Source organism: Pelophylax lessonae (genome assembly GCF_965119305.1).
Source record: "Pelophylax lessonae genome assembly, chromosome: 13".
NCBI lineage: Eukaryota > Metazoa > Chordata > Amphibia > Anura > Ranidae > Pelophylax > Pelophylax lessonae.
The window spans coordinates 144,049,752-144,074,881 of record NC_138780.1 but is presented as its reverse complement, the minus strand read 5'-3'; the positions used below and the strand labels follow the sequence as shown (position 1 = coordinate 144,074,881).

Below are 25,130 nucleotides of genomic sequence, written 5' to 3'. Positions count from 1 at the left end.
GAATTAATCAGATACATGAAAGATGTTTCACCTGCCAAAGTATTTTTATTTATTACTATACAGTCCTCAGATTTGCAAAGCTCTGTCCAGCAGGGGAGGGAATCTGATCCTTCTCTGCTGCAGTTTCACTTTTATGTACAGATCCACTCCCCATCCCCACCCTGTGATTGGACAGTAAAAAGAGAAGCAGCACACTGATAAGCTCATCTCTTTGTCACTCTGTTCTCTCCTCTATAATGATGGCACCTTGTACTGTAGCACGTCTAACTCGGACCTTGTGCTGCTACCGCCCCATCTCCCTCTAAGCTCTGCTTAAATATTGTACACTAGGAATATATACATACTGTACAGGGACTGCAAGAGCCTAATGCAAAATGTAATTCAGGTATGTCAAAGAAAAAGATCCATAAGCCACACATCATGAAGAAGACTCGTGTGTGTGAAGTGAGATGAATGGCAGCCTCAGCCCGGACTACCCGGACCCGCCAGGCCACACTCTCAACACGTTTCGCTCTGCCCCTTGGAGCTTAATGTTCTGAGCATAAGGGGATGTTTATAAAAGCACCATTGGCTGTCATGTGATGGAAATGGATGACACACAGGTGCTCAAGCAAGCAATCAAATGGATAAAAACAGCCAGAGACATCAAAGCTTATCACATACATCAAGATTGATATGCAGCAGATATATATAAAAGCTAAAATGAAATAACAAAACTGCAAAAAAATTGCAAAACAATATTGTTGAGTTATTCATTATGATCAATGTATTTATCAACATAGAAGAAAAAAATAAAAGAAAAATGTCAGTGTATCTGTGTGTGTCAGCCTAGGGAGCATGATTAAAACCAATAAAGTTTATTGAGGGGAAAATTAAAAACAATGAATGTATATGCTCTAGAACAGAATCAACATTCATAAAAAAGACAAGACACCCAAACCACAGACTTAATGGGAGCTTATTAGTGATTGGTTTGTTATTGTGCACCATGAATGATTTAAAGCAGCGTGTGCCATCTATATATGTATTAATCAATGTACTGTATATGATGAGAAATGCATAAATCAATCCTACCTTGATATGACCAACAAAAACCTGTATGGTGCATAAAAAGGGGTTGCATAAATGATGCTCTTATAAACACCCCTTCATGCTCAGAACTTCCATCCCCATGATTATCTCACTTCATGCACATGGGTCTGCTTCATGATGTGCGGCTTATGGATCTTTTTCTTTGACATTGCTGCAGCTTGGTGCTAGGATGGGCTCCCTGTCCCTGCCTGCACTCACATTGATCCAGTTGGACTTTACCTCTCTACCTGAGCAGAACCTAAATGTTGTCTTTAAATTCAGGTACTTGCACTGTTTGCAGTAAAAAAAAAAAAAAAAACATTTTAAGTGACTATATCATGGGAGAATTTATGTGGGCTGAACTTGCTTGCCTCGTTTTGAAGATGCTAGTTGCCTGGCTGTGCCTCACTTTAGCATTTTTAAATCACAGACCAGGAACAAGCATGCCTACACACGACAGTCATGAAAATAGCATTCCTATATGCAGTGGTCAGCAATGCCAGCCTCCATTATTCTCTCATGACAGTTTCCCTTTAATGATGTATTACAGAACTGCATTAAATGTGTGCCTTATAGATTTGTCTGAAGTTTAGCTTTCACTCAAACAATTGTATCATTACCTGTATGGTTGGCATAAAAAACTGCAGCTTTTGTGTTCAGCCAACCAGACAGAGGAAGCATATTGCTGCTGATCACACCACAATCATTTTTTTCATGATAATTTTAGTGTCAGAGTAATGCTGCAGGCAATAAATGAATGGAAAAATTGGGAATGACAGCAAGTATCCCGTTTCAAGGAAATATAAAAAAAGTGTTATTTTTTCGGTTTAAATAAGCTCACTGAACCATGTCTTTTCGTGGAAATACCCAACACATTCTGCCATGATTCCCAAAGCCGTTCTCTAGAATGTGGTACATTCAATGCTTGTTACGCTAAATCACTACAACCATAGAACTAGACCCAACTGTCATCTGTAATTTATTATATCGTCTACATTGCACTGTAATTAGGTTACCACATTTAAAATGCTCTGGATCATAATTTGTCTCCACCGTTGTTGCTTGCCCCGATGTGAAAGTCTCACGAAATCCCAAACTGTTGGAAAGAAGAATGCCTTGTTCTTGTTCATGCAGCTGTGACAAACACAACATGACATGTTAGGGATCAAGACAATTGTGCACAAAGCAAAGAAGCTTAAAGGGTAACCCCACTTTTATTAAAATGATCATATAACATATGTGCAATGGCAAGAAGAGCTCATTTGTAATGCAATATTATTAAAGTGTATGTCTAGCCAAAACCTTTTACTCTTAGTTTTGGGTTAAGTGGGGAAGAGAAAAAAACACAGTCAGGTTTATATTGCTATTTGGGGCTCTGTTAACCACTTAAGCCCCGGAAGATTTTACCCCCATTCCGACCAGGGGGTATTTTGCGATTCGGCACTGCGTGACTTTAACGGACAATTGCGCGGTCGTGCGACGCTGTACCTAAACGAATTTGACGTCCTTTTTTTCCCACAAACAGAGCTTTCTTTTGGCGGTATTTGATCACCTGTGCGATTTTTTGATCACGCGCTATAAACAAAAAAAAGAGCGTCAATTTTGCAAAAATAACAATATTTTTCACATTTTTTTATATGAAATTCCCCCCAAAAAAAAAGTAAAAATCTAAATTTTTTAAAATTTTCGGCCAATTTGTTTTATGCTACATATGTTTGGTAAAAAAAAAAAAAAATCGCAAAAAGCTTATTTTGATTGGTTTGCGCAAAAGTTATCGCGTTTACTAACAAAGGGAAAGATTTTTGTCATTTTTGTTGTTTTTTTTTTAACGCGTAATGGCGGCGATCTGCGATTTTTTTTGCGGTACTGCGACATTGCGGCGGACAGATCGGACCCTTGACTGACATTTTTGACACTTTTGGGGTTACCAGTGACATTTCTACAGTAATCAGTGCTATATATATATATGCACTGTTACTGTAAAATTACACTGGCAGTGAAGGGGTTAACTATATTTGAGAGGGAGGGGCTGTGTGTGTCCCTAGGGGAGTGATTCTAACTGTGATTGGCTGTGGCTCGAGCTGTAGGAACACTGATCAACGGTTCTACTATGTAGGAGTTTCTACTATGATCAGTGTTTCTACACAGGGGAGAATGACAGGCAGCTTGTTTACACAAGCTGCCTGCCTTTCTCCCTCTCCCCCGACGATCGCAGAGTGAGCGGCGGACATCGGGTCCGCCGGTCACATGCGCGAGGGGGGTCCGTGACCACACGGGGGCGCGCGCTCGCTCCCCAGAGCCTCACAGGCTAGTGACGTATATATATACGTCACTTTGCCTGTGAGGGGCTGACCGCCGCAGTATATCTACTTACGGCGGTCGGCAAGCGATTAAGAGATATTTACCCTCACTTCCTCCCCTGCTGAGGTTTTACCAGACAGGAAGTGAGAGGAACACTTATTTTTTTATATCAAAGAGAAAACTTTATTAAAAAGTTATGGTAGTTCAGAGCAACAATGAAATTGGGGTACAGCTGTAACATAGTATTAATTATAGTTGCATAGCCATATATACAGTTAAATAATTACATACCTATAACCACTCAAATCTACATACCTTAATAACAGAAATAAAAGTTACAAAGTAAAGAGTGGAGACATTAGGTGGGTCTGCCACTATCCCTGGGAGACACCATCCTGTATCACCAAATCCAGAAGAGATAGACCAGACATGTCAAGCCATGGTGCGGATATCTTTTCAAACCCTTTAGGGCAGCCTCTGTGCTGATAGATATATCATTCCTGTGACATTGTGAACCTAGCCTGTCTGACCCACTCTATAACAGTCAGGGAATATGACAATTTAAGTAGAAGTTTACCGGCTTAAAACAGCGATCTGGAAATTGCTTCTTTGGAGTGTGTTGTTGCACCAATAAGTTATCGACTATGCTCAGAACATATTGTTTTGGGTCAACATGGACATTGGACTGAAAGAGCAGTTTGGGGCAACGCCACTGTAAATAAATTACAAATCTCCATGGTCCCTGAGGCACCAACTGAGAATTGGGTCATCGGGCACTCTCATCTTAAAAATTAACTCATAACAATATGCATAATTGAGAAAGCTGTTGGTTTAATAGATCCATATATCCATTTCATGAATACCTCAGCACTTTAGTATATCCGTCTCCAATTTTGCAGTCAGGAATGGACCCCTTATTGCATATTTATTCGCTTGCCTTTATGGTCTTGCGATAGCCCCTTGATTGTAATGTCAAGCAAGAGGGGTTTCTTTTAATATGTGGTATTATATGGCATTAATACAATATAATTAATAATGTGCTGATGGGTATTCGTGGTGACACACATTTTACCTTTGAACACTTGTTTTATTTAAAACATATATATATGTATACATATTGTTTTTGTATGTGTTTATAATAATCTGTTGGTTTGTTTCTCATGCATTGTGAGATGTTTTTGTCATATACATTTCAATGATTTTATAACAATATGTCCATGTGAATTAATACAAGATAGGGCCATCAAATAGCAAAATGACTTGATGTGTCATTGACCCTACATTAGGGGATTAATCTTGATCATCCCTGATTGCTTTGGGTCTTTGTTCATCTGGAGTACACCTGATCGGACTCAGGATGATTGTGCATACCATTTGGTCTTTTTCATCTATATTTATTTTGAGTTTGGCCATGTACACTGTAGCTAGGATTAACCTCCCTGGCGGTCTGATTATGTCAGAATTTTTGTGCTAAAAACGGTACATTGTTTTGCAAGGAAATATGTTGTTTTATATTTTAGGCCTGTAATTCTTAGGAATAACCCACTTAAATCTGTCCAAACAAGAGTCTAGTAGACATCCCAGGTATGATAAGTTTTGAAACACGAAATCATAAATTATAATGTAATAATAATAAATGTCATCAAATTCTTCATTGTTTTCGAAGTGGAGATATTTCATTATGAGGGAGAATCTGTACTCGGGGGTGCTGCCTGATCCGTATCGCAGTAAATAGAGCACCAAGTACGCACATTGCTGAGCTCGCGCAGAATCGTCGCTCTTGTCACTTTTAGTACCTGATGTTGAATTTTCCCACGAATTGCTACCGTTCAAATAATTCGGATACACCGTCGTTGTTTTCCAGTTCGTCCAAAAGCCTTTTTGAGGCTATCAATGGACGTTATCAATTTTCCAGGCACAAAGTACCGCAAAAAGTACAGGCAGGGCACTGGAAAATCCTCTAGGTGAAATGGCATGATACAAAGCTTTAATTCTAACAAATTACACTGTATCATGTCATTTTTTTTTCTTTTTTAATCTCCTGCCGGTTCCACCCCCCTGCGACGCGACGCTCACAGGGAAGGGAACCAGAAGAAGGTGCCGGTATCGGCCGAACACACAGCGAGAGGACAGCGGGATGATGGCTGCAGGAAGGGTGGGGAGGGCGGCGGGGGATCGCAGGGGCAGGCAAGTATCAATCTGGGGTAATCCCAAGTGTGGCTTGGGTTTACAGCTTTTGGCACTGAATATTCACCCCGAGCCACACTCGGGAATATGGCTAGGAATGTTAAACACTGACACAATTGTGAAACGCATCAGCTGTTTTTGTTCCTGTACCTGTGGTATGCTGTACGGATTTTATCCATCCCAATAAAAGTGAATTGCATCGGAATGCGGCCGTCCAGACATCTTCTGTTTTCACACAAGAGATCAAGCCTACATTCTTCTTTCAATGCTTAGGTGCGTTAGAGGGATAATCTTTAAAGAATGATGTCAATAACATGACGCAGTAATGAGATATGAAGCCTATTTTACAGTTTTAGTGGCATGCATGAAGGTAAACATTGGGGTGGAAAGTGCATGTATTGTGGGACTGAGAACTTGGTGCTCAGCTCTCTAAAGGAGAACAATGTTCCGTTAGCAAATATCTGGTGTAAATGGGTAACTCTGTAAGTTATCCATTTAGCGCTATACTGTAGTTTAGCCAGTTCTATGCAAGTACTATTGTGCCATACAGTACGAGACTGTAAGAGGCGAAGTCCGGGACCTGTTAAAATGGTTTTGCTTTATGTTAAAATCTTTTGTATAAACATGTACAGTATGTTGGGAGTAACCTGTTAGATTTATGAAACAATGACTGCAGCCCTGAGGAAAATTCTGGTGTTTTGGTTCAGTATTAAAGAATATCTGTTGTGGAGTCCAACAGCTATTCACTGGGAGCAGCTGGTTGGGCCATACCATCTAACGTGTTGTAGTTGGGCAACTCTGTAGTATTATCCCTCCCCCCCCCACACACACACACATCTTTTGGGTAATGTAATTGTTCTACCTTAAGCTGCGGAGACCTCATGTGCAAAAGTAGGGTTTGGAAAATGAAACTTACTATTCTAAATTCAAGAACAATGGGGTTCCCCTTGGGGCGGGACTTTTAAGGCACTATATAATTCAAGATACACAATTTATTTTGAAACTTTATTGAAAAAATATAAATACAAAGAAAATTGTTAAAATAATTGGCAAGTTGTACATACAATACATACACAGTGAAAATGCACCACATATAACCCACGGGTGTTCACCCGACGCGTTTCGGAGTAGAACCCCAAACTCCTTCTTCAGGGGTGCCCGCAGGGGGTGGTCTAAAGATAATTAGTATGTAAGTAATATGTCATACAGCAATATGTCAACATCATGTACATTGTAAAGATTTGTCAAAATTTCAAAAAAACAAAAAAAACAAACCACTTACATATTCACTGTAATGAATGGAAGAACTTGCCTGCCTGTGAAGGCTAAAAACAGGAGATCAGTGTGCCGACAGGCTCCAAACTGGAATGCCGTGTATAAATGCTAGATGTTGGACCCGAAAGAGAAAGTTTTCTGGATGTCACAGATGGTTGAGGTTGCTTGCAACCCAATCTCCCAAAGGGAAAAAGGGTGGGAATAGCTGGAACCCCCAATAGGCAGTCCTGCTGAGCAAAGGCCAAATAATTAAAATTATAAATCCCATAAATAGCCAGAAAAGCAACAATAGTAGCAATTATTTATTTAGAAAAAAGCCAAATAAAAATATCATTAAGTTTCTTTAGCCTGGAAAGAAAGGCTGTCCATTGCCAAACAATGTATAAATAAACAAGTTATTTGTGGGCAAAAATCTGCTCGGGGACCTATAAGTCCCAAACACAATGGTTGAGGATTCAAGGGGAAGGCATAATAGATATCCCCTTAAAAAATGCCAAGTTAAAAAAAGAAAAAGAAAAAAGGAAAATCAAAACTTGCTATTGTGGTTGGACAGACAGGCTATTAGAAAAAATTCCTCAAAAGATAGTGGAGAGAAATACCTTAAAGTCGATTTTTCCGGGCAGACAGATCCAGCATAGCAGGGTAGATGTTATATCATGCTCGGCAAAGGAACATATGAGTCCAATGCCGGGCATGTGGGATATAAGAAGAGCGTTTGTCAATCAGCTGAGACTGATCTCAGCTGAAAGGCAATTGCAATCAGCTGGTTGCCGGTGGGGTTCCCCGGGTCACGTACGCCGGGCCCGCCCCCAGCCGGAAATGACCCGGCGGAAGCTGGACCGGCTTATGCGTCCCACCGACACGGTGATGGACTTCCGTCTGCGTGAGACGCAAGGCGGAGTCCACTGGGCATGCGCCTCATAGCTCAAATTTTGAGCTAGATAGTATGGGCTGTTGCCGACATTGCGGGCGCCATCTAGTGGCGTCCGCCTTACCGTGCCGGGCTATCCCAAAGCAGAGATGGAGATGTGTGTCTCCCCATCACGCAGACTCAGTCCATCGTGACATCAATAACAATTTGGGTCCTATGGGAAATAGCACAGGAAAAGGGACCATGAGCCCAAGTCCTAATAGTTATCACCATTACAATATAGAAATAGGAGTATAATTTTTATCTCACATTTGGCACCGTAGGAGACTGACATACCTGTGTACAAAAGTTTTATTCATACATATGCATAATTACAAAGTATTTGTACAATCACTCAAAACTGACAATTGCATGAAACAAAATTGGAAAAAATTAGGAAGAAGCTGTGCAACCTTTTTTTTTGGCTCAGAACATCATTTAATACGTTTGACAACATCAAATGTTGTAAAAGAGAAGGACACAAAGTAAGGAAAAAAGAAAAGAAAAGAAGCTGCAACATGATAATAGACTAAATTGCTAAATTTCCATGCCACCAGATGTGAAGCCCTCCAGGAAGGGTTTGTACGAGATCATCTCGTTAAGTCCTGGTGGTTCTGTCGCTCTAAGACGATAGATCCACCGCAGCTCAAGCTGGAGGAGAGTCTTGTTCCATTCCCCTCCTCTTGAGCTGGGGTGGACTCTATCTAGAATCAAAAACTTTATTTTAGGAAACCTACCTGCATGAACCAAACTTGTATGGCGACCGAGAGGAAGGTCTGGGTCGCAGGTTCTCATGCTTTTAATGTGCCTACAGGCACATTTTGTGAAGTCTAGTTTGGTTTTGCCAACATAAAAACAGCCATGGAAAAGCCATGGCAAAATATAGAAACACACTACTGGCCCAGAAAACTCTAAAATCGGATGATCAAACCTTAAGACTAATTGTTAGGTATTCAGAGCAACATGTGGAAATCAAAAAAATCATGACTAAATACTGGCATATGCTTTCACTTGACCCAATTGTGGGTAAACATGTCCCGGCATTCCCACAAATTACACATAAAAAAGTCCCAGCTCTTAAAGACCAACTGGTACACAGTGAATTTGCTGCCCACGCTGGCAGGGACCCCTGCAAAGTCAGGGGAACCTACATATGTGGGGCATGCAAGTACTGCAAGTTCATGCATACCACTAAGAATCCCATTCTTCCGAATGGACAAATTTTTAGGCCCATGCATTTCGCCAACTGCCGCACCCACGGGGTAGTATATTTACTCCTCTGTGGGTGCGGCTGTTTTTATGTTACATTACATTGTTTGGCAATGGACAGCCTTTCTTTCCAGGCTAAAGAAACTTAATGATATTTTTATTTGGCTTTTTTCTAAATAAATAATTGCTACTATTGTTGCTTTTCTGGCTATTTATGGGATTTATAATTTTAATTATTTGGCCTTTGCTCAGCAGGACTGCCTATTGGGGGTTCCAGCTATTCCCACCCTTTTTCCCTTTGGGAGATTGGGTTGCAAGCAACCTCAACCATCTGTGACATCCAGAAAACTTTCTCTTTCGGGTCCAACATCTAGCATTTATACACGGCATTCCAGTTTGGAGCCTGTCGGCACACTGATCTCCTGTTTTTAGCCTTCACAGGCAGGCAAGTTCTTCCATTCATTACAGTGAATATGTAAGTGGTTTGTTTTTTTTGTTTTTTTGAAATTTTGACAAATCTTTACAATGTACATGATGTTGACATATTGCTGTATGACATATTACTTACATACTAATTATCTTTAGACCACCCCCTGCGGGCACCCCTGAAGAAGGAGTTTGGGGTTCTACTCCGAAACGCATCGGGTAAACACCCGTGGGTTATATGTGGTGCATTTTCACTGTGTATGTATTGTATGTACAACTTGCCAATTATTTTAACAATTTTCTTTGTATTTATATTTTTTCAATAAAGTTTCAAAATAAATTGTGTATCTTGAATTATATAGTGCCTTAAAAGTCCCGCCCCAAGGGGAACCCCATTGTTCTTGAATTTCAATTTGGGATGTGGCACTCAGGGGATCACTCCACATGAATTAAACTCTCTTCTTACTATTCTAAAGATCTTTAGGGGAATAATTATCAGGGTGTTATGCAAGAAGTACAATTGTTGGGCATAAGGATGATCTTAATAGGATTGGCTTTATCAAAACTGCTTTTCTTTATTGGTGTAGGAGAAGTCTACAACCCCTGGTCAGATTTATATATTTCTGTCTATGTCCCTATTGAAGATTGCCTCCGACTCCTTGTCTGGGCAAAGTATTGCCAGCAGGATAAGAAATGAGCAGATATCTCTCTATCAGAGCTCCACGTAGCAGTAAAAACACTATGGGTGTTCTAATCTTTCCATACTCCATCCAAAAATATAAAAAGATTTTTAGCTTGATACACGCTTTAACATTCATCTTCACTTGATATTTCACACCCAACTATAATGTTTTTAAACAGCTAAAAGGGTAAACTGTTTTTTTTTTTTTTTCGAACCATGAAAGCCGTGTGCATTCTGTACGTTGGGTGTATAGAGGACTCCCCAAATGTATTATCCTGCTCATTTAATTGGATTACTATATTTCCAGGCATTTTTTCTAAACACCAATCTGATAATGTGACTATTATGGCGAGACCTCGCCATTCATCAATTAGGAGGAATGAAGTGGATGGACTTCATATATGAGGTTCAGGTAGCAGCAGTTCGGGGGCTATACTGAAGTTTTCTGAACTCCTGACATATACAAAGAGGATTGTTTTTCCTCAACAAAAGTTCCACTTTAGGAAAGAATTCTGGTCCAATCATAATGCAGGATAATGAACTAAATGATGAAATAACTAAGGAAATAATTACCGTACACAAACTGTGAGCTCTCCCTGACATAATTCCTGGCCCTGTTCCTGTCAACCAGGGAATTTAGGTGGAATCTATGTGTTCTTACCCGCCTTTGTGTGTTTCAGAACCTCCTGCTGTAATTTTAATAATATAAAATAAGTTAAAAAGATGCAAGTGAGTGTGAACCCTCATAATGGCCACGGCAGGTGTGTAGACCCAAGAACTCAAGCATAGATACAGTGCATTGCGAAAGTATTTGGCCCCCTTGAACTTTTCGACCTTTTGCCACATTTCAGGCTTCAAACATAAAGATATAAAACTGTAATTTTTTTTGAAGAATCAACAACAAGTGGGACATAATCATGAAGTGGAACGAAATTTATTGGATATTTCAAACTTTTTTAACAAATAAAAAAACTGAAAAATTGGGCGTGCAAAATTTTCAGCCCCCTTAAGTTAATACTTTGTAGCGCCACCTTTTGCTGCGATTACAGCTGTAAGTCGCTTGGGGTATGTCTCTATCAGTTTTGCACATCGAGAGACTGAAATTTTTGCCCATTCCTCCTTGCAAAACAGCTCGAGCTCAGTGAGGTTGGATGGAGAGCGTTTGTGAACAGCAGTTTTCAGTTCTTTCCACAGATTCTCAATTGGATTCAGGTCTGGACTTTGACTTGGCAATTCTAACACCTGGATATGTTTATTTGTGAACCATTCCATTGTAGATTTTGCTTTATGTTTTGGATAATTGTCTTGTTGGAAGACAAATCTCCGCCCCAGTCTCAGGTCTTTTGCAGACTCCATCAGGTTTTCTTCCAGAATGGTCCTGTATTTGGCTCCATCCATCTTCCCATCAATTTTAACCATCTTCCCTGTCCCTGCTGAAGAAAAGCAGGCCCAAACCATGATGCTGCCACCACCATGTTTGACAGTGGGGATGGTGTGTTCAGGGTGATGAGCTGTGTTGCTTTTACGCCAAATATAACGTTTTGCATTGTTGCCAAAAAGTTCGATTTTGGTTTCATCTGACCAGAGCACCTTCTTCCACATGTTTGGTGTGTCTCCCAGGTGGCTTGTGGCAAACTTTAAACGACACTTTTTATGGATATCTTTAAGAAATGGCTTTCTTCTTGCCACTCTTCCAGTGTTAATTTTGGCAGCAAATTTCAATTTAGTTTTAGTCTTAGTCTTAGGACTAAAATGGCATTTTAGTTTTAGTCCTATTTTAGTCTTCTGCAAGTGTTTTAGTTTTAGTCGTATTTAGTCGACTAAAACTCCAGTATATTTTAGTCGACTAAAACGCCCTACATTTTAGTCGACTAAAACTCATTTTAGTCATCTATAATCAAATGGGTGTAGTTCAATTGTAATTTGTAATGCATTATTTAAGCATTTCTCTACAATTTCCAAACTCATTATATACTACTGCTGGTCCTGGAGTGAAAAATCTAATATGTTATTATTTATGCTTTGAGCATGCACCAGTGTTAATTTTTGGCAGCAAATTTCGATTTAGTTTTAGTTATAGTCTTTTGACTAAAATGCCATTTTAGTTTTTGTCGTATTTTAGTCTTAAGACTAAAATGCCATGTTAGTTTTAGTCGTATTTTAGTCATCTGAATTGTGTTAGTCGACGAAAACATTTTAGTCGGTTTTAGTCGACGAAATTAACACTGCACTCTTCCATAAAGGCCAGATTTGTGCAGTATACGACTGATTGTTGTCCTATGGACAGAGTCTCCCACCTCAGCTGTAGATCTCTGCAGTTCATCCAGAGTGATCATAGGTCTCTTGGCTGCATCTCTGATCAGTCTTCTCCTTGTATGAGCTGAAAGTTTAGAGGGACGGCCAGGACTTCGTAGATTTGCAGTGGTCTGATACTCCTTCCATTTCAATATTATCGCTTGCACAGTGCTCCTTGGGATGTTTAAAGCTTGGGAAATCTTTTTGTATCCAAATCCAGCTTTAAACTTCTCCACAACAGTATCTCGGACCTGCCTGGTGAGTTCCTTGTTCTTCATGATGCTCTCTGCGCTTTAAACGGACCTCTGAGACTATCACAGTGCAGGTGCATTTATACGGAGACTTGATTACACACAGGTGGATTCTATTTATCATTAGTCATTTAGGTCAACATTGGATCATTCAGAGATCTTCACTGAACTTCTGGAGAGAGTTTGCTGCACTGAAAGTAAAGGGGCTGAATAATTTTGCACGCCCAATTTTTCAGTTTTTCATTTGTTAACAAAGTTTGAAATATCCAATAAATTTCGTTCCACTTCATGATTGTGTCCCACTTGTTGATTCTTCAAAAAAAATTACAGTTTTATATCTTCATGTTTGAAGCCTGAAATGTGGCAAAAGGTCGAAAAGTTCAAGGGGGCCGAATACTTTCGCAATGCACTGTATCTCGCCAATGATGTTTTAAAGAAATATAAGAACTTGTCGCGTGGTTTACTTCAGCATCTACCATAAGCTAAAATATTGGTTTTGGCTGGACTGACACTTTAATATTGAGTAACATATAAAACAAACCAAAATATTGTTCTTTACCTACTGCATTAAGTCAGTCAGGTTCAATACTTTTCAAATACTAATCAATCAGAAAATACAACTATAGGGAACATCTTGTGTTCATCTCACACAGTTCCATGGATTACAAAACCAATATATATATACCTTAAACGTTTTAGTGATATTAAAGCCAGCCTCAAGAATATGTAAAAGATCCTCCTTCTCATAATTCGGGTCAAATGTGTAAAAAAGATATTCCAACATCTTCTTGTAGTTTCTAGGAAATAGAAAATATTGGCAAACAATTGAAATCCTGACAGCACAGTCAATGGCATTACTAAATGGCTTCAGTCCTGACATTTGTGTGTTTACAAGTTACATACGTTTTTGGCTCTCTCAACTGATTTATTAAAATGCTCAAAGACAACTGCTCTTTATAGCCAACTGCACAAAGAATAATACAAAAACAATATTCCAGAAAATCCAAGTAAGCTTGGAGTCTGGGTGCATGAGCAGTGTGGTTCTTGCTAAAGAAAGCAGTCCCTACCTATAGTCTTGTTCCCATCCCCCTTTATTTACAGCTCTAAGTTTTTTTTCTTAAATATATGATTGATTGAGAATGGTTAATGTGTACTTTACAGTATGCCTAAGCAACACTTAAAACAAAATGCAGTACAACTCTACAATAGTGCAGAGTAATGTATGTTATAATCTGTTTTTATTTATTTATTTTTTTTAACATTAAAAAGACCAACAATTAAAAAAAAAAAAATTAAAAAAACAAACAGTCTCCCTAACTTTCTGTAAAATACACTGCTCAAAAAAAAAAAAAAAAAGGAACACTTTTTAATCAGAGTATAGCATCAAGTCAATTAAACTCCTGGGATATCGATTTGGTCTAATAAAGTAGCAGAAGGGGTTGTTTATCCGTTTCAGCTGCTTTGGTGGTAATGAAATTAACAGGTGCACTAGATGGGCAACAATGAGACGACCTCCAAAACAGGAATGATTTTTACAGGTGTAGGCCACTGACATTTTTTTCCCTACTCATCTTTTCTGACTGTTTTTCACTAGTTTTGCATTTTTGCTAGGGTCCGTGTCACCACTTGCAGCATGAGGCAATACCTGGACCCTATAGAGGTTGCACAGGGAGTCGTCCAACTCCTCCAGGATGGCACATCAATACGTGCCATTGCCAGAAGGTTTGCTGCGTCACCCAGCACAATCTCAAGAGCATGGAGGAGATTCAAGGAGACAGGCAGTTACTCTAGGAGAGCTGGACAGGGCCGTAGAAGGTCCTTAACCCATCAGCAGGACCGGTATCTGCTCCTTTGTGCAAGGAGGAACAGGATGAGCACTGCCAGAGCCCTACAAAAGGATCTCCAGCAGGCCACTGGTGTGAATGTCTTTGACCAAACAATTAGAAACAGACTTCACGAGGGTGGCCTGAGGGCACGATGATTTTCACAGATGAGAGCAGGTTTACCCTGAGCCTGTGACAGACATGAAAGGGTTTGGAGAAGCCCTGGAGAACGTTTTGCTGCATGTAACATCATTCAGCATGACCGGTTTGGTGGTGGGTGAGTGATGGTCTGGGGAGGCATATTCATGGAGCACTGCACAGACCTTTGCAGGCTAGACAATGGCACCCTAACTGCCATTAGGTATCGAGATGAATTTCTTGGACCCATTGTCACACCTTTCGCTGGTGCAGTGGGTCCTGGGTTCCTCCTGGTGCACGACAACACCCGGCCTCATGTGGCGAGAGTATGCAGCCAGTTCCTGGAGAATAAAAGAACTGATACCATTGAATTGCCCCCGCACTCTCCTGACCTTAATCCAATAGAACACCTCTGGGACATTATGTTTCAGTCCATCCGATGCTGCCAGGTTGCACCTCAGTCTGTTCAGGAGCTCAGTGATGCCCTGGTCCAGATCTGGGAGGAAATATCCCAGGACACCATTCATCTTTTCATTAGAAGCATGCATCAACATTGTCAAGGATACATACAAGCACGAGGGCGCCATACAAACTATGGAGTACCATTTTGAGTTGCTGCAATGACATTTCTGCAAAATGGACAAGCCTGCTACATCATTTTTTCACTTTGATTCTCGGGTTGTCTGAATTCAGCCCTCTGCAGGTTGATAATTTTCATTTCCATCAAACTACGTGGCATCCTTTCATTCCTAACACATTACCCAGTCCATATCAATATAGATATCACGCATGATGATGTTTTTCCCCATTGAGATCTGATGTGTTTTCAAAGTGTTCCTTTCATTTTTGAGCAGTGTATATTAAATGGAAATGTAGAGTAGATGATACAGAAAACATTTTATCTAACTACTCAAAAATGAGCTGCACTGATGAAACATACTCATTGGCAGTGCTGTCTTCACCATCTAAATAGTCTTGCACTCTGTCCTCAAACTTGGATCGAAGGATTCTGTTGTGCACTCTGACTATTCTGTTTATTTTCACTCCAGAGATTCCAAATGTTTTAAAATTTAGGGCACAGAAACGGGATAAAATCAAGTCATAGCAGGATTTGAACCTGGTGGGTACAGAAAATATTGTAATTTTACAGATTATTGAGCAGGAAACAGAATATACTGAATACAGAAAAGATAAATATATGTCATACGCTCTAGGCAAACCACTACCACAGTCCATTTTAAATCACCATCTTCTTGCTACCTGCCATTTGTACTTTCTCCCTAACCCCATACTTCCTACATAAATACAATACACACAGGTACATTGAGCTAAGTAATGGCTTAAAGCAATGGTCTGGGCCTTAAGAGAGGGAGAAGACCACTTGGGGGAGGGGGGGGGGGGGGGGTGCAGACAGCGCCCAGAGACTCTTTCACTAAAAGATTATTGTAAACCATTTTCACGTTTTTATTTGTCAACTTATAAAAAAAATTTAAAAAAAAAAAAACAAATACGAGCAGCGCATTAAAAGAATGTACCAAATCCATAATAGTCTTTAAGTAATAGTGTAAAACTTTTTTGGAGTAGACAAATTAGTCGTACATACACCTTGCTTGGCACATGCTACTGCAAGATGAAAATTGTTCTTTATATAGTGCATGTGTTTCAGATGGTTGTTCCCCGTTTTCTGAAGTCTGTGCGTGCTAGCTGGATGTCCATTATTTTTTAGGATGTTTGCTTATTACATGGCTGTCCATCGTTCTTAACAGCAAATGTGCACTAGATGGATGCCCATTGTTCTCTACGTCATACAGTATGTGCACTTGATGTTTATTGTTTTCAACTATGGATGTGTATCAGATGAATGTCCATAGTTCTCTACAGAGTATATGCACTAGAATGATGTCCATAGTTCTCAACAGTGTATATGCACTAGATTGATCTCAATTGTTTTCAACTGTGTATGTGTACCAGATATATGTCCATAATTCTCTACAATGTAAATGACCTAGATGGATGTCCTCCGTTCTCTAGATGGATGTTCATTATTTTCTTGTATGTATGTGCACTAAATACTGTAGATGTCCATTGTTCTTCACAACGAATGTGCATTAGATGGAATGAGTAACAAATCTTGCTGATAGTTTTAAAAACTTTTACAATGAATACTATTGTTTTAGCTTCCATTTACTAAGACTGGAAATACATTATGCAATTTTTTTTTTCCTTTCTTTCAACCAGGGATTAAAGGAAAGAAAAAATCGCTTGATTCCCCCAATAACAGTCAGCGTTAATTGGGGAATCCCGCTCGCTGCGCTATTGTATTCTGAGAGTGGGAGGTTTCTCCACTTTCAGAATACAATGATTACTGCTGCCAGCTAATTGCATAAAAAAAAATAAAAAAAAAAGATAAAAATCGACTTCAGTACAACCAGTCTACCTATAGATGGTTTGAAATTAAGCCGATTCTTGCTGAACTGGACGAATTTTAATCCATCTATGGCTGGCTTATGTTTAGCAAACAGTTTATTGATGTGCAATAGCAGATAAGATCATAGTGTGTTCCTATTCTCCAACTGTGGATTCCATATCAGAAAAGGATATCAGTCTCCTAGTTCTCATAACATGAACTGACCACGTGTTAATTCATAAACAACTGCATCAATCAAACATCCCCTGTATGTACAGCATGACTTTAAAGCCTAAGTTTAGTCACTAATAGGAAAAAAAAAAAAATTAGCACAAGGGACATTACTCACAGTCATTAGGATGTGTCCCTTGTTCTGCTGTCTCTTCTATTAGCGGAAATCCTCCTCCATGGTTTCCCCCATCTACCCAAGCCACCGTAATCTTCTGGTGTGGCTGGAGTCAATAGTGCAGATGGAGACAGGCACTTGTCGATAGTTTTGATTATGCCTGCCCTTTCAACCCAGCTACTCTATTCTTAGAAGCTGTTCTATACTGTTCTTTGCATGAAACAGGATCTATGAATTGAGGATAGGCAGATAATTGAAAGTCACCCCCTCCATTCATAGATCATGTTTTATTCACAGAAGCTAAGGTACAACCTGTCATAATTCCATTGGGTTTTTAGGCCCACGCTGCACCAAAAGATTGCAGCAGCAGGGGGGTATCAACAGAGAATAATTTCAGCTAAAACAGTAGCCAGCAGCACAACTACACATCCTACATAGTGTATGTAATGTCCCTTGCAGGGCCATGGATAAGGGGGCACCACCAGTCCTCCTGTAAAAGGCCTGGGCCAGCAGGGGGGGGCCAGGCAGCAGGGTGAATTCAATTTGGGCAGGGAAGGTGATCGGTGTGGCACAGAGGCAATTACTGGATCCAATACCCTGTATGGCACTCTCTGCAGCAACTGAAAGCTGGCTTGTTCTCCTCTCCTTCCTGTTGGCTCTCACCTGCTGCAGAAAGCTATACAAGGGATCGGTTCCAGTAATTGCCCCTCCCCCCCACCACACTGATCACCCACCCTGTGTACCATACTTTCTCCCTGCCACCTAGGCCCCCCTGCGTGCCCCCCCTTTCCATCCTGCAGTGCTGCTGTCTTCTTTCCTCTCCTTCCCATTGGCAGCTGCAAGCACACAATAAAATCCTTCAAGATTGAGAGTAATGGAAGGGTCTGGTAAATATGTCATATTTACCAGTCCCTTTTTTTCCTGAATAAACACGAGTGATCGGTACCAGTCATTCACTGTGTTCATTCATAACTGAAGCATTGGCTATATGGGGCCTCATGTCAGGTTGTCTGTATGAAGCCCTGTGGTTTCTAACAGAAGCCGTGGTCCCTTGTGCGGTTTATTTTTTTCAGTTGTAATTAAAGTAAGGTTTTAAACCTACACTGAAACAATCACAAGCGGATTTACATGCAATACAGCTTTAAAACCACACAAAGCATCATTCTGTCACTCGCAAGAGATATTGTGGCAATTATCTACAGTACCTAAATGCTGTCATGATCTTAGCTTACCATGAATCTGATGGAGTGCCTTCTTCAAAGCGAACATTCCCTACGGTTTCAAGTTCTGTCTGTACAAACTGGACCAAGAGATCAAAGCTTTTTTTCGTCCTTTCAACTTCTTTCTCAAGAAAAACATCTATGCTAATACATCAACAGAAAAAAAAAAGAGAGAGACATGGAAAAATTAACATTATCTCTACAACTTCCAGAACTGCACACTGTAAGAGTACAACACGAATAAAAATATATGTCTTGATTTAGAAATATAGAAAAGTGACAGCAGAAAAAATGAGTAGTCCATCAAGTCAGCCCATTTGTTTTTCCTTATATGTTTGTATGTTTTTTTGCTTTTTTTTTTTTTTTTTTGGGGGAGGGGGTTTCGTTAACTTATTAGTCTGACTATAGATCTAGGTTTGTTGACTGACTCACTAACTCTGCTGGAAGTTTATTCCAGTTAGTTTGAAGTTGTGACGGAACCGACCCACACTCTGCTTGTGTGCTTCCGTCAGTATATCGCTTCCTCCAGTCTTAAACATAGATATCAGATATTATAGCCGCCCTACATACAAGACTAGCCAAAAAACAGCTTGTATGAGATCTAGAACTCTTTATTGAACAAACTCACACAGAATATATACTGTGACGGGGGTCACTTTGGTTGGGGAGCCCATGGAACACAGCTTACCTTAGAGAGGTTGGGAAATCCCTCTCTCAGCTCCCTAGGCCCCTCTTATGTGTAAGTCTCCCTGTGTCTATTAGGGACACAGAGTGCCCAAGAAAATTATGGACTTAAAGGACACTGAGAAAATGGTTTGGATTACTCAAATGGGACAGTAATATTTATCCACAATATCTCTCCAAAAATATACAAAGACTCTGGGATTCTAGGCCTAACTGCCTATTGCCAATAAGAGACTGCTTCAAACAGGCAGACTCATAGCAGATGCTAATATCATCAGCTCAACCACCTGTCTTCCACACATTGTTGAATATGCTGATTTACTCACCTGTTATCTACTGTGGATTCTGTGTTTAGACTTATGATAATGTGTATTGTACAAGAAGATGGCAGTCTGCTAGTTAATTGGCTCAGGTTGATTGAATCACTGTCATCTATTAGTTACTGGTGGAAAAGCAGAATACTGTTTGTGTTGGTTGTTCTTTAGATATGTTAATTAAATTTCTGTACACAATTTCATCTGTATATGACAATGTAATCAGGCACCTGACCTGGTGTGGTAATTTGATCAGGATGGGATGTTTCCCTGTGCTGTATGCTTGTGAGACTGTTCAATAAATTTGTTAGTTCCAGTTCTATACAAGCTATTCTCGGCTAGCTTTGTATGGGGGGGAGGGGCTAGAATATCTGATATCTATGTTCAAACTTGAGGAAGCGGTATTCTGACGGAAGCTCACAAACACAGTGTGGGTCGCGGGTTCCCTTACATATACCCCACCAGTTCAGGTGCCTGATTACATTATCATATGCAAATGAAATTGTAAACACAAATATAATGAACATATCTAAGAAACAACCAACACAAACAGTATACTACTTTCCCACTAGCAACTATTAGCTGACAGTGATTTAATTAACATGCTAATTAACTCAGCACTTAAACCAGCCTGGGTGACCAGATTGGCCGGCAACAAGTCTAAAACAAAGTGCATTACACATTTTTAAGTACAAACACAGAACATCTTATTAAACAGACAATAGCAGGAGACCCCAGTAGCAGACGGTCTGCCTCTAACCTACAATAGTCTATGAGGCAAAGCTCATACAATGTTCCATCATTCTGATACAGTGGAAATAATGTATCATAGATTTCTTGAGGGATATTGTAGATAAATATTACTGTCCCATTTGAAATAATCCAAACCACATTCTCAGTATCCATTAAGTAGTTGTCCATCATTTTCTCAGTCATCCTGTGCCCCTAATAGACACAGGATGACTTCCACATAAGAGGGACCTGGGGAGCTGAGACAGGGACTTTCCAACCTCTCTAAGGTAAGCTGGGTTCCACGGGCCCCCCAACCAAAGTGATTACCTCACAGAAATCATGTCCCCATATTCTTGATTTTGGTTTCATATTGAAAAAACTGCTCCCCTGAACCCTTTTCACCCCCTTGATGTATTAAAAGAGATTGTAAAAGGTATTTTGTTTTTCTAAATAACAAACATCTCTATACTTACCTGCTCCATGCAATGGAATTGCACATAGCAGCCCTGGACCTCTTCTTAAGTCCCCCGCCGGCACTTCTGGCCCCTCTTCTCTGTCCAGTAGCCCCACGGGAAGCCGCTTCCAATGGGGGTACTCGTGTGTGCTCGCTCCCACCCCCTGCTCCCTTGTCACTGACTTTGATTGTCAGTATTGGGAGCCAATGGCTCCGGTGACCCAGCAAAGCCACTGAGACCTGAAAGGGAGGGGGAGAGAAAAGTTGCAGACATGTACAGCCCAGGATAGAATGAGGGCTCAGGTAAGAATAAGGGTGGGTGAGGGGGAATGCTAAAGCCAAAACATTTTTTATCTTAAAGTGGTTGTAACATCAGAGGGTTTTTTATCCTTATGCATTAAGATAAAAAGCCTTCTGTGTGCAGAAGCCCCCTTCAACCCCCCTAAAACTTACCTGAGCCCATCTCGCTCCAGCGATGTAGCAGGAGTGTCTCGGCTGCCCGATACTCTCCCTCCTAATTAGCTGAGATGGCAACGCGGTGCCATAGGCTCCCACTACTGTCAATCAAATTCAGTAAACCAATGAGGAGAGGAAGGGGGGTGGGGCCATGCCGTGGCTTCGTGTCTGAATGGTCACAAGGAGCTGCGGCTTGGTTCGGGTGCCCCCATAGCTGTACACTCACTACTTTACATTGTAGCAAAGTGTAATTTCGTCAGTGTTGTCACATGAAAAAAAAAAAAATATTTACAAAAATGTGAGGGATATACTCACTTTTGTGAGACACTGTATATAATTAGATAATATAATACACACACACAAAAAAAGCTACAGTGTTTTAATTTTGGGGAGGATGGAGGGCGGAACTCCACTTTAAAGTAGAATTTCTGCTTACACCTAAGTAGCCTTAAAATATCCCATTCCCTCTACTAACAACCATGCTGACTAACCAGTGCAAAAAAGATGCATACACCTGCACTGGTCTGGTCACATGATCGGGGGGGGGGGGGTACAATTTAAAGGCTAGTAAGGTTTAGGTTGGAATTCTACTTTAATAACATGGCATCATTCTCTGCACCATCCTCCTATAAGGCCCAGGGTGACCTGATTAAAATATCTTAAGACGGAAGATCCTTGACGCCCTGGTTCAGGGGTTCAGGGCAAGTGGGCTGAAATAAACTGGGCATCATTCAACCAGGAAGAGGACTGGTGCTGGACCACACAGCAGTGATTCTGCAGGGAACAGCACCAGGGTAGAAATGTTCAGGGAAAGTACAAAGGTACATGTGCAAATACATTATAAAGCTTTTTCAATGATACAGTACATGTGTGCACATACATGGAAAAATAACTTAATTTAGTTTAGAAACTGTGTATAGATCTTTGTAGTTCCCTAAAAGCTTAACATACTCATTCATCTTTGATGTCCAGAAGTGTATTCTCTCTTTTAATGCATGCATCTTTTGAGACAAATTCTTCTCCATGTCTGATTCTGCGATGTTGCTCTCCTCTTCTGTCCGTAAATCAGAGTTTTCCTGATCTGTGTGGCAATTTAGGTTTTCAGGAGATTTCAGAATGTTTTGGTGACTTTCTGATGACTGAAGCTCTGATAGGTCCCATTCTAACTGAAACAAGAAATGTGTGCATGCTGAAATATTTTAAGGATGAGGACATATAGAACCATGTGGATGCTTCCTAAAAAAAAAAAAAAATGGGTACACCAAATACACCATCCAAATTATAACACGGTAAAAGAACATTCATAGGGTATGACCAAAGAAGTATTTTCTCTGCCCCCATGACAGCACCCATGCTAAGAACCTATAGGAGGTTATTTACTGAAAACTGGAGAGTGCGAAATCTGGTGCGGCTCTGCATAGAAACCAATCAGGTTCCAGGTTTTACTGCCAAAGCTTATTTGAACAAGCTTAAGTTAGCAAATCTACCCCATAGCATTAAGGGGGGTCTTGTTTAAGGGTAGATGGGATAAGGACATGGAGTACAGTTGTTCTCACTATACGGGTGGGTTCTATTGCACGCTGAAGAGAGGGCATTCTGCACAATAAGCATGGATCACACAATGATGTAGCAATAATAGCTCAAGAGGCTGCTTTTAAGACTATGGACATCATTCCCCCTACCTCAGAAAGAAGAATGTGAGGGGAAGATGGTCGTGCCAAGGCCTATACTTTAGTATTACTTTTTGTTTACTCTTAAAATAAATAAATATGTGTTATGTGTAGAGCTACTCCCACAGGAGCCACTTGGTAATTTGGGTTCTCTGTTCTGTGCCTCGACTCCAAGAACAACCTCACCCCCTCTGACACACCTGGTTGAATGAAAGTTACTTTAAGCATAAACTGCAATGTGAATATTAATACTACAACTAGTCTAAAGTGCACTCTAGGAGAATAGCTAGCATATGGTGCAATGTCCCCTGAGAGGTACCTTTTGGCAGGAGCAATAGGTAAAGGTTGCAGTGTAGCAGCTGTAAAAGGGACAGTCTTTAGTCCTAAACCTTCAGCCAGCTAGAGTTGGGGACCAGTTGAACCAATAGTGCACTAGAGAATAGCCCCAGTCAAGTCTAGCAGCCAACAGTAAGTCCCCACAGCAGCAGCTCCCCAATCCTAGCGATATTGCAGCTCACCATCCAGTCACACACAGTGATTAGTCCATTCTCTGCTTTGCATCCAGGTGACTCTGACTGTTGGCACACCTTGACTCAGCACTCTGGATGCTGCTCAGACTGCCAACATGCAGTAGTGGTGGTGCACATTGGACAGTAATGTGCACTCTCCAGGCCTCCTCATGGCAAGTGGAAGCTGTGTCCTGTACACCCTCTCCTCTGAACTACAGTTCCCACAGTGCAGTGCTGCCTGACTCAGTCCATTGAACTGCTGCTGCTCAGCAGCTTCTGTCTCTTGCTGATATACCGTATATACTCGAGTATAAGCCGAGTTTTTCAGCACATTTTTTTGTGCTGAAAACGTCCCCCTCGGCTTATACTCGAGTCAAGGAAAAAAAAAAAGTCCCTGGCCGCTCCGACGTGCTTAAGCTTTAAAAATGGCGCCGCCCGTCGCATACATGTCACTGCACACACGCCGCCGCCACTCGGGAGAGGCCGGGAATAGCTGAAATTATACAAGCGGAGGCGGCGCGTGCGCAATGACGTGTCGGCGTCGGGCGGCGCCACTTTTAAAATGAAGGCGCCTCTGGAACAGGTAAGTGAAACTGCTGCACTACCTGCCATTATGCAGGGCTGTGGGCACACTACAAGGGATGCAGTGCTGCGGGCACACTACAAGGGATGAAGTGCTGCGGGCATGGTCCACCTGTACCATGCCCACAGCACTGCATCTCCTGTAGTATGCCCACAACCCCGGATCCTCTTGTACCATGCCAGTACCCTGCACTCTCCTGCACCATGCCAGTACCCTGCATTCTCCTGTACCATGCCAGTACCCTGCATTCTCCTGTACCATGCCAGTACCCTGCATTCTCCTGCACCATGCCAGTACCCTGCATTCTCCTGCACCATGCCAGTACCCTGCATTCTCCTGTACCATGCCAGTACCCTGCATTCTCCTGCACCATGCCAGTACCCTGCATTCTCCTGTACCATGCCAGTACCCTGCATTCTCCTGCACCATGCCAGTACCCTGCAGTCTACTGCACCATGCCAGTACCCTGCATTCTCCTGCACCATGCCAGTACCCTGCATTCTCCTGTACCATGCCAGTACCCTGCATTCTCCTGCACCATGCCAGTACCCTGCATTCTCCTGTACCATGCCAGTACCCTGCATTCTCCTGCACCATGCCAGTACCCTGCATTCTCCTGTACCATGCCAGTACCCTGCATTCTCCTGCACCATGCCAGTACCCTGCATTCTCCTGTACCATGCCAGTCACCCTGCATTCTCCTGTACCATGCCCGCCGCCCTGCATTCTCACCCTAGGCTTATACTCGAGTCAATGATTTTTCCCATTTTTTTGTGGTAAAAGTAGGGGCCTCGGCTTATACTCGGGTCGGCTTATACTCGAGTATATACGGTACATGTGAACCAGTTCAGCTTTACATGACAACAGCTACAGAGAGCAGCTGCAGCCAGCATTTCTTTCACTCTCCGTTCTCAGCCAAGCACCTGGCTACACATGCAAAAGGGAAAAGTACTAGTCATGAATATTGTCTGTTGGCTCACTGCAGCTTTTTTTCCCCTCAATTACTGACTTATCATGCCTTGATTCACACCGTTTCTCTGTGTGCAGGTTACCATCTTGGTACAGGAATAGGGCTTTGCTTCCTTATTTCACAGCCTCCAAATCTGACAAGACTAGCAGTCCGGGAAAGCAGTGCCTTCGGTCTCACACTGCTGATATACAGCTACAGAACAGAAATGCACAGGCAA

The 25,130-nt window shown here is 41.3% G+C and overlaps 1 protein-coding gene across 2 annotated transcripts in view; it reads right to left on the bottom strand.

Annotated features, from left to right (window-relative positions):
- Positions 1-25,130, bottom strand: part of LRRC9 (leucine rich repeat containing 9) — a 174,702-nt gene that overhangs the window by 125,328 nt on the left and 24,244 nt on the right. The window contains exons 8-12 of one of the 2 annotated variants that reach the window (XM_082275541.1): positions 22,133-22,347; positions 18,554-18,685; positions 15,509-15,685; positions 13,293-13,404; positions 2,088-2,205 (exon numbers count right to left, since the gene is read on the bottom strand). In XM_082275541.1, coding sequence (XP_082131667.1) covers positions 2,088-2,205; positions 13,293-13,404; positions 15,509-15,685; positions 18,554-18,685; positions 22,133-22,347 — 754 coding nt within the window. The remainder of the gene's footprint in view (positions 1-2,087; positions 2,206-13,292; positions 13,405-15,508; positions 15,686-18,553; positions 18,686-22,132; positions 22,348-25,130) is intronic. The other variant, XM_082275542.1, reaches the window with a different exon arrangement.